The 13949-nt window shown below is 40.8% G+C and overlaps 1 protein-coding gene across 1 annotated transcript in view; it reads left to right on the top strand.

Annotated features, from left to right (window-relative positions):
- LOC145438696 (uncharacterized) overlaps positions 1-13949 on the top strand; it is a 42111-nt gene that overhangs the window by 4850 nt on the left and 23312 nt on the right. The window contains exons 7-23 of the mRNA XM_080316044.1: positions 899-1130; positions 1341-1494; positions 1576-1765; positions 2243-2418; positions 2519-2691; positions 3063-3221; positions 3275-3403; positions 3478-3731; positions 4222-4387; positions 5136-5243; positions 6612-6723; positions 9735-9852; positions 10484-10560; positions 10719-10856; positions 10919-11042; positions 11277-11418; positions 11762-12004. Coding sequence (XP_080172170.1) covers positions 899-1130; positions 1341-1494; positions 1576-1765; positions 2243-2418; positions 2519-2691; positions 3063-3221; positions 3275-3403; positions 3478-3731; positions 4222-4387; positions 5136-5243; positions 6612-6723; positions 9735-9852; positions 10484-10560; positions 10719-10856; positions 10919-11042; positions 11277-11418; positions 11762-12004 — 2695 coding nt within the window. The remainder of the gene's footprint in view (positions 1-898; positions 1131-1340; positions 1495-1575; positions 1766-2242; positions 2419-2518; positions 2692-3062; positions 3222-3274; positions 3404-3477; positions 3732-4221; positions 4388-5135; positions 5244-6611; positions 6724-9734; positions 9853-10483; positions 10561-10718; positions 10857-10918; positions 11043-11276; positions 11419-11761; positions 12005-13949) is intronic.

The following is a 13949-nucleotide window of genomic DNA, read 5'->3' as shown; positions in this document are numbered from 1 at the left end:
GTTCATATGTCTTTCTCGGTGTTTAGTTGGGGCCAACAGCAACACGACCATCGACGTGTATTACACACTATATTGGATAATAGTTAACGTAGTTGGAACGTAGTTGTTTTTAAATCAAATGATTAATAAAAATGATAATACACTTGAGGGACTCTATGAACCGTGACCCTACATTTTTAATTTACCTCTCGCCAGAACGTCATTACCCGGGTCAAAATATGGATTTACTGAGATATAGATGCTTTGTAGCGAAATAGTTATTACAGGTACAGAGCAGAGAAACTGCGCGCATATTCTTCGTGGCTTCTTGCAAGTCGCCCTTGACCGATACGCAGTTGCATGGATTTCTGATGTCTGCAATATAGTTGAATCACGACCGAGTCATGCACCAAAATATTGCATATTGTACCACATGTTTAACCTGTAATCCGAAGAATTCGTATTGTAGCAAAGTATATATAAATATTTGTTGAATGAGTAAACAGTTGATGTTGAGAACTTGATACAGGTAGACTAGTTACGCTAATGCTGGACGCTGTAGTATGCAAGCAATTCTCAAGAGGAAAGAGCATTGAATAGAGTCCTGTCTTAATTGTATTATATCGCATTACTATAAAATGAAAACTGAAATGTATCGCATACATCAAGGTATATATTGTGTAAATACAACCAACCACCCGAATGACCTCTTTCAATTTAGCAGTATTGCTTTCATATCAAGTTTCAAGCGTTTATATCAATTAACTGAGGAGTGGATAACTTTTCCAGTCTGATACGGACAAATGAAGTATTTGGCGTTTCGCTTGACTCGAGGTATCGTTTTACAATAATCAAAAATCATGAGGCATTGAGCAATTTGAAACATTAAACCCTAAAGCCATATATTTTCATACGCTAGATGGCCGAAGCGGTCCTATTCAATTACATTGACCAAGCAACCCAGCCTACGTCGGGATACAGCGCCTTGGATTGGCAATACCTTTCATTCGACGTCAGTAGAGACTTTCAGTACCTCGCCCCAACGATCAACATGACGCACGTTGCATCCTCCAACACATTCCTCAACTCAACAGCGTACTACTATCTTTTTGCGCATAAACCCAGCCAGAGGATGGTTGACGCTCGTCTAGGTGAGTACCGGTATCGTTCAAATCTTTAAAAGATTTACACATTGTCATGTAACGACTTCTATCACTAATACAGTTGCAAGCCGTTCAAGAAACCATGACCAGATGCATACAGTCATATTACGAATATTCGTATCACAATCAACGATTGCAGTGCATAAAATTCCGCATGTAAAAATAGCCAGAATAAGATTACCTTCTGATTTCGTGTAGCTTACCCGTCCGCTGACATTGTGTACGGAGCTTCGCACAATGACGACCTCGCGTACGTATTAGGACAGCCACTCAGCCTGCCTGGTGTGACAAACGCAGATCGGCAAATTAGCATTGAGATGATGACCTACTGGACAAACTTTGCGAAAACCGGGTAACTTCTTGTTATAATCCTGTCATTTTATTTATAGTCCAACCGATCGAGCGATTTCTTCGTGATGTACTGTGTTCTCAGGAACCCTACGAATGATAACACTGGTGTCGAATGGCCGGAGTACAAATGGCCGTCTCAAAGTTACATGCAATTTGGAGATGGGAATACGACCGAGAACACAACAGCTTTTGTTCAGGATCACTTACAATCCAATCAAGTTGCATTTTGGAACCGCGAACTTAGATTATATGGAGAAGGGAATGGATACGACGTATGTATTTTCATAATGGAAATTCCACCAAAAAAAATTATCATAGTGTGTAGGAAAATACACGGATAGCAAAATAAAGATGAGCACAAACATAAAGCCCGAGAAACATCATTGTCATTGATGTTGCCTTACTTTCAGAGAGAGATAGAGAGTCTTTATTTTCACTCAACTGAATTACTGAACGATCAATCAATCAATCATTCTATGGACATTTTCAGAAACAAACTTTTGGTTCAGCGATTAAATGATTTATCAGGTATATATGTCGTATAGCACAATGTAAGTTGTGGCAGCTAAGACGACTGAATGTATGCAAACAAGATATGGATTACATAACAGAACTCTATTTCCCATTAATCAAACTAACCGGAACTGAATCTCTTCCATTGCGAAATTCAGGGCTGCGACCCTCCGCCAGTACTGCATTTTCGCTAAAGTGGTATCGTAAGTTTGTTTGTGTAATCTCCTCTATTTCAGGATTCAATTTCGATTCCTGTCACCAATGAGACCGTATCAACGCCCGACCAACCGTACGAACCGATTGTGACAACTCAAAAAGGTCTAGTGCGCGGAGTACGCATCGTAGAGAAAGACTACATTTTAGATAGATTTCTACGAATTCCGTTCGCAAAACCGCCACTAGGATTTCTCAGGTGACACTTGTTTTCGATAAGTATTCATTGCAACAGTATGCACTTATATGCGGAGCACGGCAAGTGTAATCATGCATCAACGAATCTATTTCTGTCTTAGATTTAAAAGACCCGAGCCGTATACCGGTTGGGAGGGGGTATTTGATGCAACTGGAAACCGATCACTAACTGAATGGCTAAACGGGTGTCCCGTGTTTAATTTCGTTCGCAACGGATCTTACGGAACCGAAGACTGTCTGTTTCTGAACATTTACGTGCCAGGAGGGATTGATGGTAAATTGACTGCTTTTTGGGAACCCCTGCTGCAGGATATACATATTTTTCATATAGGACTTCATATCACCGAATTCTACCCCAGAGTGTAGAATTACACGTCCAGGGGAATTCCTCTTAGGCTGGGGACCTCAGCCTTAAACCATACCGATTTTTGATAAACAATCCACGAAATTTCACCTATAACGCTACGAGATATTCATGCAAGGCTATGAAAACACATTTGGAGCTAAGGCTGGAGATTTAGAACCATTGACATCATAATTTGACAGCATTCTTGTAAATTCAATACAGTTTTGCCACCTTTCAATGTCCCGTGTTGCAAACCTAGTATGAACCTTACAGCGACGTGGCCGTTATTTGTGTTACAGCTGTACGGGACCAACAATTACCTGTTATGGTATGGCTTCACGGCGGCGCATTTGTATGGGGCAGAGGGACCGGGTTACGGTTCTACTATGACATGGAACGCATCAGTAACCAAGGAAAAGTCATTGGGGTTACTATCAATTATAGATTGGGACCATTAGGTAAGAACAAATCAAAAAACATGGAACTTTTATTCAAATATGTATATTTGCAGGATTTCTTAGTACTCTTGATGACAACGCGCCAGGAAACGCAGGTCTTTTGGATCAGGTTGAAGCCCTCAAGTGGGTTAAAGAAAATATATTTGCGTTTGGAGGAGACCCTGATAGAGTAACGATATTTGGTAAAGCAGCTTGCATGATATCAAATGTGAAATGCGCCTATTTGTCAACACGCCATCTTATCCGAACACCACAGGAGAGTCAGCTGGAGCGGGTTCAGTTACAATGCATATGGCATCGCCGTTGAGTCAGGACCTATTTCTGCGGGGAATAGCGGAAAGTGGATCGATACCGGCGGCTTGGAGTATATCGTATGAGCCGCTGCAACCTGCTCGCCGTCTTGCGCAGAGTCTGGATTGTCCAATTGACAGCAACAAGCTGCTTGTCAAATGCCTACAGAACAAGCCCATGGACGCCATTACGAAGGCAGGGCTCTACAATGACTGGAAGGTGATTCGACATTGAGATTTTTTATTTGTTAGCAAATATCCTCAAATTGAACCATAATAATGACCTGATGACCTTACTTATACTGACCAATCCTAAAGAATATCCGAAGATCCAGAAAAATCACGTGTGGGCAGCAGCATTGAGTTGACTGAAAATATTAGCAAGAATACAGAAATCTACTAACCCGGTTGATACAATAATACCAGACCTGGCGCCGATTCTCCCTGTCACATGCAAAATTATCCACACAAGGAGAAGAAACATTGGTTATACAGAATTCAATATTAAATTGGCAGCGTAGCGAATCAGTAATTTACAAGGCGAAGATTTTTTCGCGAGACCATGGTGCATGCATTATTATATATGTTTTTTTTCTGTCACGTAAAAATATGCCCGATTATATGCAGAGATGGGTCAGCAAATTATTCATACCTGGGTAACCTTGCATAATGCGTATACGACTTATTGACAGAATCTGTTTATTGAATAGGAGCCAAAAAGCAATGCCTGGGCCGCAGTTGTCGACGGATACTTTCTGACGGATGACCCAATTAACCTTGGGACAGAATCGGCAGACAAAGACCTACTTATTGGACACAACAGCATGGACGGATTTTTATTCGCTTTGCCGGATTTCTTAGCAATCGCTATTGACGGTAAGACTTCGATACATGGATCGGCAATGTCGGCTCGCCCCAAAGGGAAACCGGGACATTACGCAACCTATAATTCTGCGATATAGCAATATTGGCAATAATTTATGATTTATAGCCGTAAATCAGTGAAAATAGTGAAAGCCTAGATGTTTTTAGAGTTTTCGCTTGAAATGAATAACATGGGCATATGTTTTCTTGCCCCAACAGCGCTCAAAACTAGCTTCACTTATTTCTCCCAAAGCCACTCACAATAGCAAAACAGCGGTTTAGTTTCTTTATTTATCTTATTCGGCAAAAATTAATGATCGCATGCTGCAAATTTTGATTTGCCCAATTTTTTCTCGTATATGTCTATGATATACTAGGGATACCATATTACGTCCGCTTTTAGGATTTGTCCGCTTTTTGCAATAAAATTAAAATGTCCTCCAAGGATGCCAAAATGTCCGCTTTTCTGCTCTGGGGTTTAGGCGATTTAAGAGCGAAGACTAAGAAAGGTCAACCCGAAACAAACTACACGTGAACACTGTGTTTTTCTGGAACTGCCGCGAAGGCTGACTAAAACAAAGCTCAACTCATCTATAGATTCACAATTATCTGTAGAAATTTCCCGTTGTCTGTTATTGAAACTTCAAAAGAGGGTCTTTTGGGGGATCCGAAAATATGATAACCCTCAGATATACCAATGCATCTTAATAAGAGGAGTTATGAAGCGGTCTCGTGTGAATCGCACAATTTGTTCTTTTAGCTGCCCCGATGTCCCGAGAAGATATTATGACGGCTTCTACGTTGTTTGCTCCTAACGTACCTGGTCACGTTTCTGACGCGGTTGCATTCAAGTACATCGATTGGAAAGGTGATTAAAGATTATAGCCTTTAAATGCAATATAACAAGGTTCTCCAGTCACATTATTGTTAGCAAATTATAATTATTTCACGACTGGTTTCAAATCATCTCTTCTAATATCTATAGAGCTGTTTAGGAGTAGATGTGGTCAGTAAAGAAGCACTTCGACTTTGTGGAGTACTCAAATAGGTGTTTCTGACATCCACTATACTCGGTCAAGCGGTCATGCTTTTTGACACCTCTACTTGACAGTTTTCTGAGAAAAGTTACATTTTCGAATTTGGATTTTGTGACCTAGATAGTTTCGGGATCTGTTTTCATCACGATAAATGAGTACCATAACGACTGAATGAAATATCCCACGTATCAAGGTAACTGAATAGATTTTCGAAAATTGCACCAATTCGTAGTAGTGATCGTTTTGCAGGGTTGTGACCAAGTCACATGGCTCCGAGTCACCAGTCAATCTCACTTTTATAGTTTTGACTCGAGTCAAGTCGAGTAATTTCCACTTCATCACCGAGTCAAGAACAAGTCCAAGTCATCGAGCAGAGGGTCGAGTCCGAGTCATGGTATTACGACTCGAGTCCGAGTCCAAGTCAATGTGTTGACTGCTCAGTTTCCAGTTAAAGTTTTGTTAAATCCACTTTTTATAACTCTGTTCATGGTGATATCGAATGGTTCGGATTTATAATATACTAAGTTTCCTCACTTTTAGCAGTTTCTGGTCGCATTTTCAAGGACCAGTACCAATAGACGAAATCCCAAGAGAGTGGTTACTATACTTCTCTTCGAAATTACAATGAAATGTCGGTCTTGGACGTCTGAGTCTCGAGTCATATGACTTGGTTCGAGTCGGCTCGAGTCGAGTCGAGGCATTTCCGTATTTTGAGAAAATGACCCGAGTCAAGTCGAGTCATCAGAAAATCGTGACTGGAGTCATTACAACCCTGTCGTTTTGCGTTGGCAATGAAATTTTGAAACTAGCAACATAGATCGGCTACCAAAAGTTCGCGACTAAAGCTATACCTTGTGAAAATAATCGCTCGAATCTTCCTATTCCACTTTCGCTTTGAGTAGTATGGACAAGTATTGAAAATCGCATCTACTTCAACTTGAAATTGACTAGAAATGCACGGCGTTAATCCTACTGCTACTTGAGTACCTGTCTACTTTGTCCAGCTCTGTTTAAGAGACACCATGAAGCCCATGCCGTACTATGAGATGCGATTACCATCATTCAAAACTGGCAGTTCTCTGGTATTGATATATAAACTTTTACTCTATTCTCCTGCAGAGTGGACCGCATATTCCCGTTACTATGGTGCACAGCCCCAAACACATCCGCTGATTACATATGTTTACTGTTTATTACAGAGTCGGACACAGGTCTAGTTTGGCCGAAGATTGCCATCGTCAACATGTACACCGATCACATGTTTCTAGTGCCGACTTACTGGAATGCGAATGAAAGAGTTGCCGCAAATGGGTATGAGCAGGGCCGTAACAGCACTTCGTCAGCCCCCCCCCCCCCAAAAAAAACGTTGGTCTTGGGGTTGGTCTATGGTGATAAACCAAACTTCAGGGGGCAAAACCCTCCAGACCCTCAATTGACTATGCGCTGTTCGCCGCTACCTATCGTCTACATTCGGTGTCCGTTTAGCGACTCAGCTAAGGTCGATCGTTCTGGCACACTTCTTGGTCGCATGTTACATGTCCTAAAACAAATTCGCGAAATAATTTTGGGGCCCCTTCGAGCTCGCCCCCCCCCCCCCAATTGGGAGGGGGGTTGGGGTGCAGCAGTTACGATCCTGGGTATGAGAGTGGTATTAGTGCAGCGGTCGCCCACTCAAAACTTTTTCAAATTTCGTAGAGGCCGCGGACCGCATGAATTCTATGTCTAGATAAAATAGGCCACACAGTTTAACAACCACGTTTTAAGGGGGTAAGGTACTGCTAGACTCACAAATTTTTCAAATTGCGATATTTCATGAACAGTTAATCCTAGATTCTCAAAAATTGGTATGTAAACTATTTATACTCAACTTCATACACTGTAAAAATTTTAGCATTTTACAATAATTCCTTGGGCCCGAATTGGGGGGGAGATTGGTGAATCGGACGGTTAGCACGGGGAAACGCCTGTCTCTTCGATGGATGCCGAGAGATCCTAAACAATGCTTCATAAAGTGTCCTGAGGCCTCTAAGCACCTGCTGAAACGCTTGAAACTTCCGATTTTTCGAAAAAAAATACGAAATATGTGTTTGGTACTGGTACGGTGCCGAATTTTCGATTTTTTTTCATAAAATTCAGATCATAAGTAGCAAAGTAAGTACACTAAAACTCTTATAGAAGAAACAATAGTTTCAGCAGGTAGAACAGTTCTACTGCTTGTAATGAGCCAAGTTTGATCAGGATTGAAGGTCTTCTGATATCAAAATTCCCTGTCCCTGTGACACCATATTAACAAAAACTAGAAATAGGAGAAAATCAACTTTGAAAATTGAAAAATATTTTATTGAAAAAGTAGAGCAGGTATTTGAAATCTGTTGCTTTTAAATGGTACAGGCATGCTTTAATCAGTACATTGCCAAATTTGAAGACAATTGAATGTGCCTAAATGTAAAATCAGTCATAAAAAGTATGAGTGATTTGATGATTTTTACTCAAAACTGCTATACCAGATTCGAAAAATTTACAAACCTTGAATTGGACATCAGTTAGATGTTGTAAAGATGAAACAACATATCAAGAATACTGCGACATTGTCAAAATACCGATTGCAGGTAGTGTGAGTGAAGATACTACACCCATATTTCCCCAGTGATCTTTCAAACATAGAATTTTTAGCATCAATTTCATCATGACACTCCAATACTAATTATAGTTGCATAACCCTTTATAGCATTCTGCATTTGCAAGGTCATGCACTTTGAAAAAAGCTCAATACTTGCAAGGTCCTTGAAGTCAGGTTTGACCGTTTGATACATTTTGGATGTCAGCGGATACTGGCGGATTAGATCAGTAGCATCTTCAAGTTTTGCCTTCAAATAAAAGCACCTCTTTCCATCACAATTGTCATGCATCGGTTCTTCTGGAGTTGAGCTGTTGGGCATCAGTATTGCCCACACTTCCTCGATGCTTCCTGTGCATCTGGTGCACCATTTACGATGGCAGCATGATATTACTGGCTCCACTTTGGTCTTGATCTGGCGATGACAATGCTTTTTGCCTTCCAGTTCAACATCATCTCTTTTGACGAGGCGAACCAACGAAAAATTTCTTTCTTGCAGCACGACACGCCGATGCTAATCTCTGTGGCAAAGCCTTGCTGGATATTTTGCCAATAGCCCCTGCCTGTTGTGTCAGGGCAAGTCACAATACATTGAATAACTGCATAATGCATGACTTGCTAGGAAAAAGGTTTCCTCTGAATTCCATCCACCACCATCAGACTTCAAAGCGGATAAAAGTTCCAAACTTTTCTCGAATGACTTTATCATAATATTTTCTCCTTCTCTGGTCAAATGCCTGTTTTGTTGTTATCTTTGTCCCGCCCATTGTAAAATCACAACTAACTATCAGTTTTCTCACAATATTATCTTGATAAGTAAAATAATTCAAAATCAGCCACCGACAACAGGGTAGCTAATAACAGTGTTTTGTGAGTGCTTTACAACGGCTTTGGCTGCCAGAGAATGTTATGATATTCATGCTTGAGTGATTACAGATATGGCTCTTTGTAATAACTGTTTAAATTATAAGGATGTGTGGTCTTTAGTGACAATTTTGAGCTGGCTAACAATATGGAGGGGTGTGGGTCTGGAATTTTTACGAAAATGAGAGATTTTAAATGGAATTTTAACCTACTTATAGCTTGGAATCATACAAGATGATTACAGTTTTGGAAACAGCTAGTCTCATACTTTGTAATTCTGCAATAAAAAAATTATGAAAAATTTTGATGATCTGGGAGTACCTTACCCCCTTAAAACTTTACGTCAGTACAACGCCGTGCTCTCTAAAATGGGCGACGAGCATAGGTAACGCATGTCCATTGTCCACATTCAAGTCGGAATACAAGCATTTACCACTAAATAAATACTAGTCCATCCTCAAGATTACCGGACCACGACCTGACCTATCGATCTCGCCTTCCACGACATGCCACCCCACTTTTTTGTCGCTTGCTTTTCGATACTATCTTCTTTTACTTTTCATTCAGTGTGCATGCCTCCTCTTTACATCGCCTAGGCCATGGTGGGTGTCCGATTCCATAGACTACTCCTAGTCGCTTCGACACCTTGCTATCTTTTCATTGTATCGCATTTTTGTGGTGTAACGGAGCTGATCACGAATTGATTTTGATAGCACGAATTGTTGTTTTTTACGACTCTGCATGAGAATTTCTTGCAATTGCTAGCATAACAAGATGAACAGAGTATGGACTCGTTTCTCGTTACTTGGATCACTGTGAGATGTCTAATTCTCGATTTCAGGACAGGCAGAACGTTCATGTACCGTTTCAGCGAACGGGCGCGTTTTGGCGTGTTCCCGGAATGGAAGGAAGCTGATCACACCACGGAAATGGTGTACACCTTCGGCCATCCGTTTGACGTAAGCATTAACACTAATTGGTACAGAGAATCCGGCGAGATCAGAGGTGGCCTGTAACGAACTAGGTCTCTGATTACGGAGTGCGCAAGCGGATTTTGCCTATTTGCACCACTTACTCAAGTGCTTATCTTTTTAGGCTACATCCACTTCTATTTAACATTATTGGGTAAAACTACTTACTTTTTAGTCTTTGAATTTTGTAAAGTAGAAAGTTGTTTTGGGATATGTTTGCATCATTTTTAAGGGTGAGTTTGTCACACCAACTGGTGAAATAGTTACTGTAACCGCTGTCCACACGTTGACTGAATGTATTTTCGAAGGTTACACCTATTCTTAGTGTTATTAATCATTTTGCGTTCGTACCGAAGATGCAGCCTGCAGTTTCTAAAGAAGTCGCCTCCAATTATCCGCTATAACTATATGCGACCCTTCGACCAAATCCACATTTTTGACGACCTTCGCGAACAATTTAGGAATAGAAAGAGAGAGCGGAACGATGCTTAATGGCAACAGAGCATTTGTTATGTAACCTATAAAACATGGATACTTTTTCAAACCAGAACGAATATAGTGCTCACTGAATCTCTACTCATAATATGGAGATATGCTCGTATGAATTGATTTTGCGCAGGGAAGAAACTTTGATGACAATGACAGGAAACTCAGCCTGGCGATGATGACACATTGGACTAATTTCGCTTGGTCTGGGTGAGTATATCGGGAGCTGCTGAGTCAAGGCTATATATAGATCACTAAAGATGAGATATTCCACACGCGAACTAGTCGGTCTAGCCTTGCGATCTTCATCTCTACACACGCCACAATTCTGATCCACAATATAACGACTCTTCCATCATCAATTTCAGGGACCCAAACTTTCCAAACCAAGGTGACGTGTTCGCAGAATGGCCAGAGTACACTCTCGCGAACAAGTACGCAATGGAATTCAACACCAGCGTTGCCAGCGACAGTGTGACGTACCCAGCTTTATTGAGCAACTACAAGTGAGTGAGCTTTAGCAGTTCAATGACACCTGTACATTTAAACGACAATGAATCAAATGCAGGGGGGAGATTGTGGAATACTGGGAGAATCATGTGAGAGATTTGTGGAATTTGCCACTGGGATTATGCTCCAATGCAACAAGAACAGTGTATAGCAACAGGAAATGGATCAATTATGAATCAGAAGTAGGTTTTATCATCTAGATCAGGGAATATCGGATATATATTTATTGATGCCCAAAAATGGAGAAAAATAATATATAACAACACTATTTCGAAGACACTAATTCTTGAGGATACTGCACTGATACTTTACTGAAAACCTTGAAAACGCTAAATTGCCTTTGACAAATGTCAATACTCAAAGCTTGAATTTGAAGCGTTTTTCCCTTTCCACAAAAAACAACATTTAATCATCAGAAACTCCCCCGTGCTACGAACTGCCCCGAGGAACCATTGGTACGAAGCACAGAGGTCGGATGCGTACGTGGATATGCCTTAGAATCAAATGGAGTCATAATTGAACGATACCTCGGTCTACCTTATGCGAAACCACCCATTGGTAAGTTGCATTCATGCAGTAGTATGGCTGAACAGACTCTATCAGAAGTATCATGATACCTAAATGTAAATGTGAAAACTTTTACCAAACCGCATAGAATTGTTTTTATAAAATCTCAATATCCTTGGGAATCTCGAATCTGCCTATAATATGTGTAGTATTTTCAACCATTTTCTGGCATTGAATGAATACTTTCGTATTGGTATCGCCTTTAAACGCGAGCGAAATAGCGCTGGTACTTCGATTTAGTTGTGGATGCCCATCAGATACCGTGAGGGTCGGCTGTTTCTTTTCTGATTGACATCGCTAATATACAATATACACACACATATGATAACTTTAGGGGAGTTCCGATTTACGCAGCCCTCGGCACCAGAGCCTTGGGACGACATCTACTCGGCAACAAACTTCTCGAAAATATGCCCGCAAGGGTCTGTGCTCGACGAGGTCACAATGAGCGAGGACTGCCTATATCTGAATATCTACGCTCCCCGAATCAATGCAACAAACGAAGCCGGATTGCCTGTTATGGTGTGGTTGCATGGCGGCGGGTTTATAAATGGCAACGGCATGGAAAAACTTCAAGGTGAATGTTGCATTAGGCATTAAGTAACGACGTATTTTTCATGCAACGAAAGATATTGCTTATTCGGTATGAACTTGCAAACTCGAAAATAATTTCCCGTATGTCGTCCTCAAAAGTGGGATTAATTTCGCTATGAATACCGGTTGGAATAGAACGATACAGCGATAGAGCAGGTTTTATATGAGAAATCAACGTAGCAAAGCATAGCGTGTGTAATGTGTATGCTGTATCCAGTGGTGGCTTTTGGGGTGGACGAGGTGGGAGGTAGCCCGGGTGGGTGGGTGGTCGAAGGGCCCCCTCTTTGGTTTAAGTGCTTTATCCAAGGATTATAGCGAATAAACGTGGAAATCCGTGTACCAATCAAGAAGATGATGCCGTACAGATATGTCAATCATCATCAAATTTCTGCGTTTGTTGGAAAAGTCCCATATCCCGATAATCATCACGTCTCCGCATGCAATAGAATTAATTAGTTTTGATGTGGTCCATCCTTGCACACATGCAATAAATAGATATGGCCTAATCCAGCACCCGGCTCAAACCTTGACGTGGTGGTAGATATATATATATATATATATATATATTTACCTATTAGACTACTTTGGTGGACAGTCCTGTTTTGAAGCAGTTGGGCGACAATTATCGCCAACAGAAGGAGACAAGCTAGGCGACTTAAAATAACTCGATTGGTTTTGGAATATCGATTGCGCGCTTTGTCACTGGTGATTTGCGGTTTATATCGCAGCGTTTAGAATATACACGAAATGTCCTCCAACTGCGGTCGCCCTAATTTTTCCCAACTTTTGCAATATCTAATAGACCACTTTAGTGGACATTTGTTACTTAGGGAGACAATTCGCCATTTTGAATTACCAGACCATGACCATTGCTGTTACTGAACTTAGGTGGACATTGACGTCGTATTATATGACAAGGTTCGGGAACCAGTTTCGTCAAAAGAGTCATTTACCAATGACAATCACTTTTGACGTCACTATTTGAAGTCCACGACGTCATCCTTGTACGATATCGATGATCGCGATGCATAATTCGCCGTTTGTTTGTTTTTTATTCATGGTGTTTTGACTAATTTGGTAGTTTTAGAGTATGCCTATATTCATTTTTTGATTTCGTATTCACCGACTTTTAGCACAGCCCACTCCTAGGCTTTTATAAATCACCGTTTACGCGGATCACATGACGACGAGGAGCCTAGATAAACCTCCAACACTTGGGTAGGAATTCTCGTGTCGTCCTCAGCCGGACTCGAACCAACAACCCATTGGTGTTGCAGCTGTGGATTATACCAATGACCACGCCATTTCACCACGCACATATTTGCGTTTGAAAACTGCTGTGAAAATACGGAACATGTGTCTTTATAAGAAGCTACAGTTGGCCATGCTGCAGATTAGATCACCAGTTCTCTACGGCTAGTATGCAAATAACTACGACATTCAATAGCTACCTTGCTGCGATAGCAGATCTCAGTTACCATAAAATAATAAATATATTCATTTATTATAATCGACCCAATATCCATCGGAAGCTTCTTGTTTCATGGACTTGGATTGTATTAGCAGGTATAAGGCAATTTTCGGCTTAACGTAAGGCACACTTTTTGATCAATTATTACTAGTGCTGCAAGACAGAAACCTTCGAATAAAGACCACTTTAACATGTCTCTACCTCCTATCTCAGACTCTCGTCATGTTAAAGCCGCTTCAAATCGTTACGGAATAGCTGGAAATTAGTCCACTTCATTAAAATAACTCCATTAAAGGGTGGTGGGATAATTTTTTGAAATTAAGGACGACGAAAATGAAATGAGCTGACAAGCAGGTAAAATACGGGTAAATATATTTCTCCAGTGATAGTAACATGTATTTTTTTCGGACCAATTTAGATTTCATGAAATCAATCCCAGTTATGCAGGGCACACCGA

This window comes from Botryllus schlosseri, chromosome 5, assembly GCF_051294905.1.
Source record: "Botryllus schlosseri isolate E-star chromosome 5, Bs_hap1, whole genome shotgun sequence".
NCBI classification, from domain to species: Eukaryota; Metazoa; Chordata; class Ascidiacea; order Stolidobranchia; family Styelidae; genus Botryllus; species Botryllus schlosseri.
This window is presented reverse-complemented; position numbering and strand designations above follow the sequence as displayed.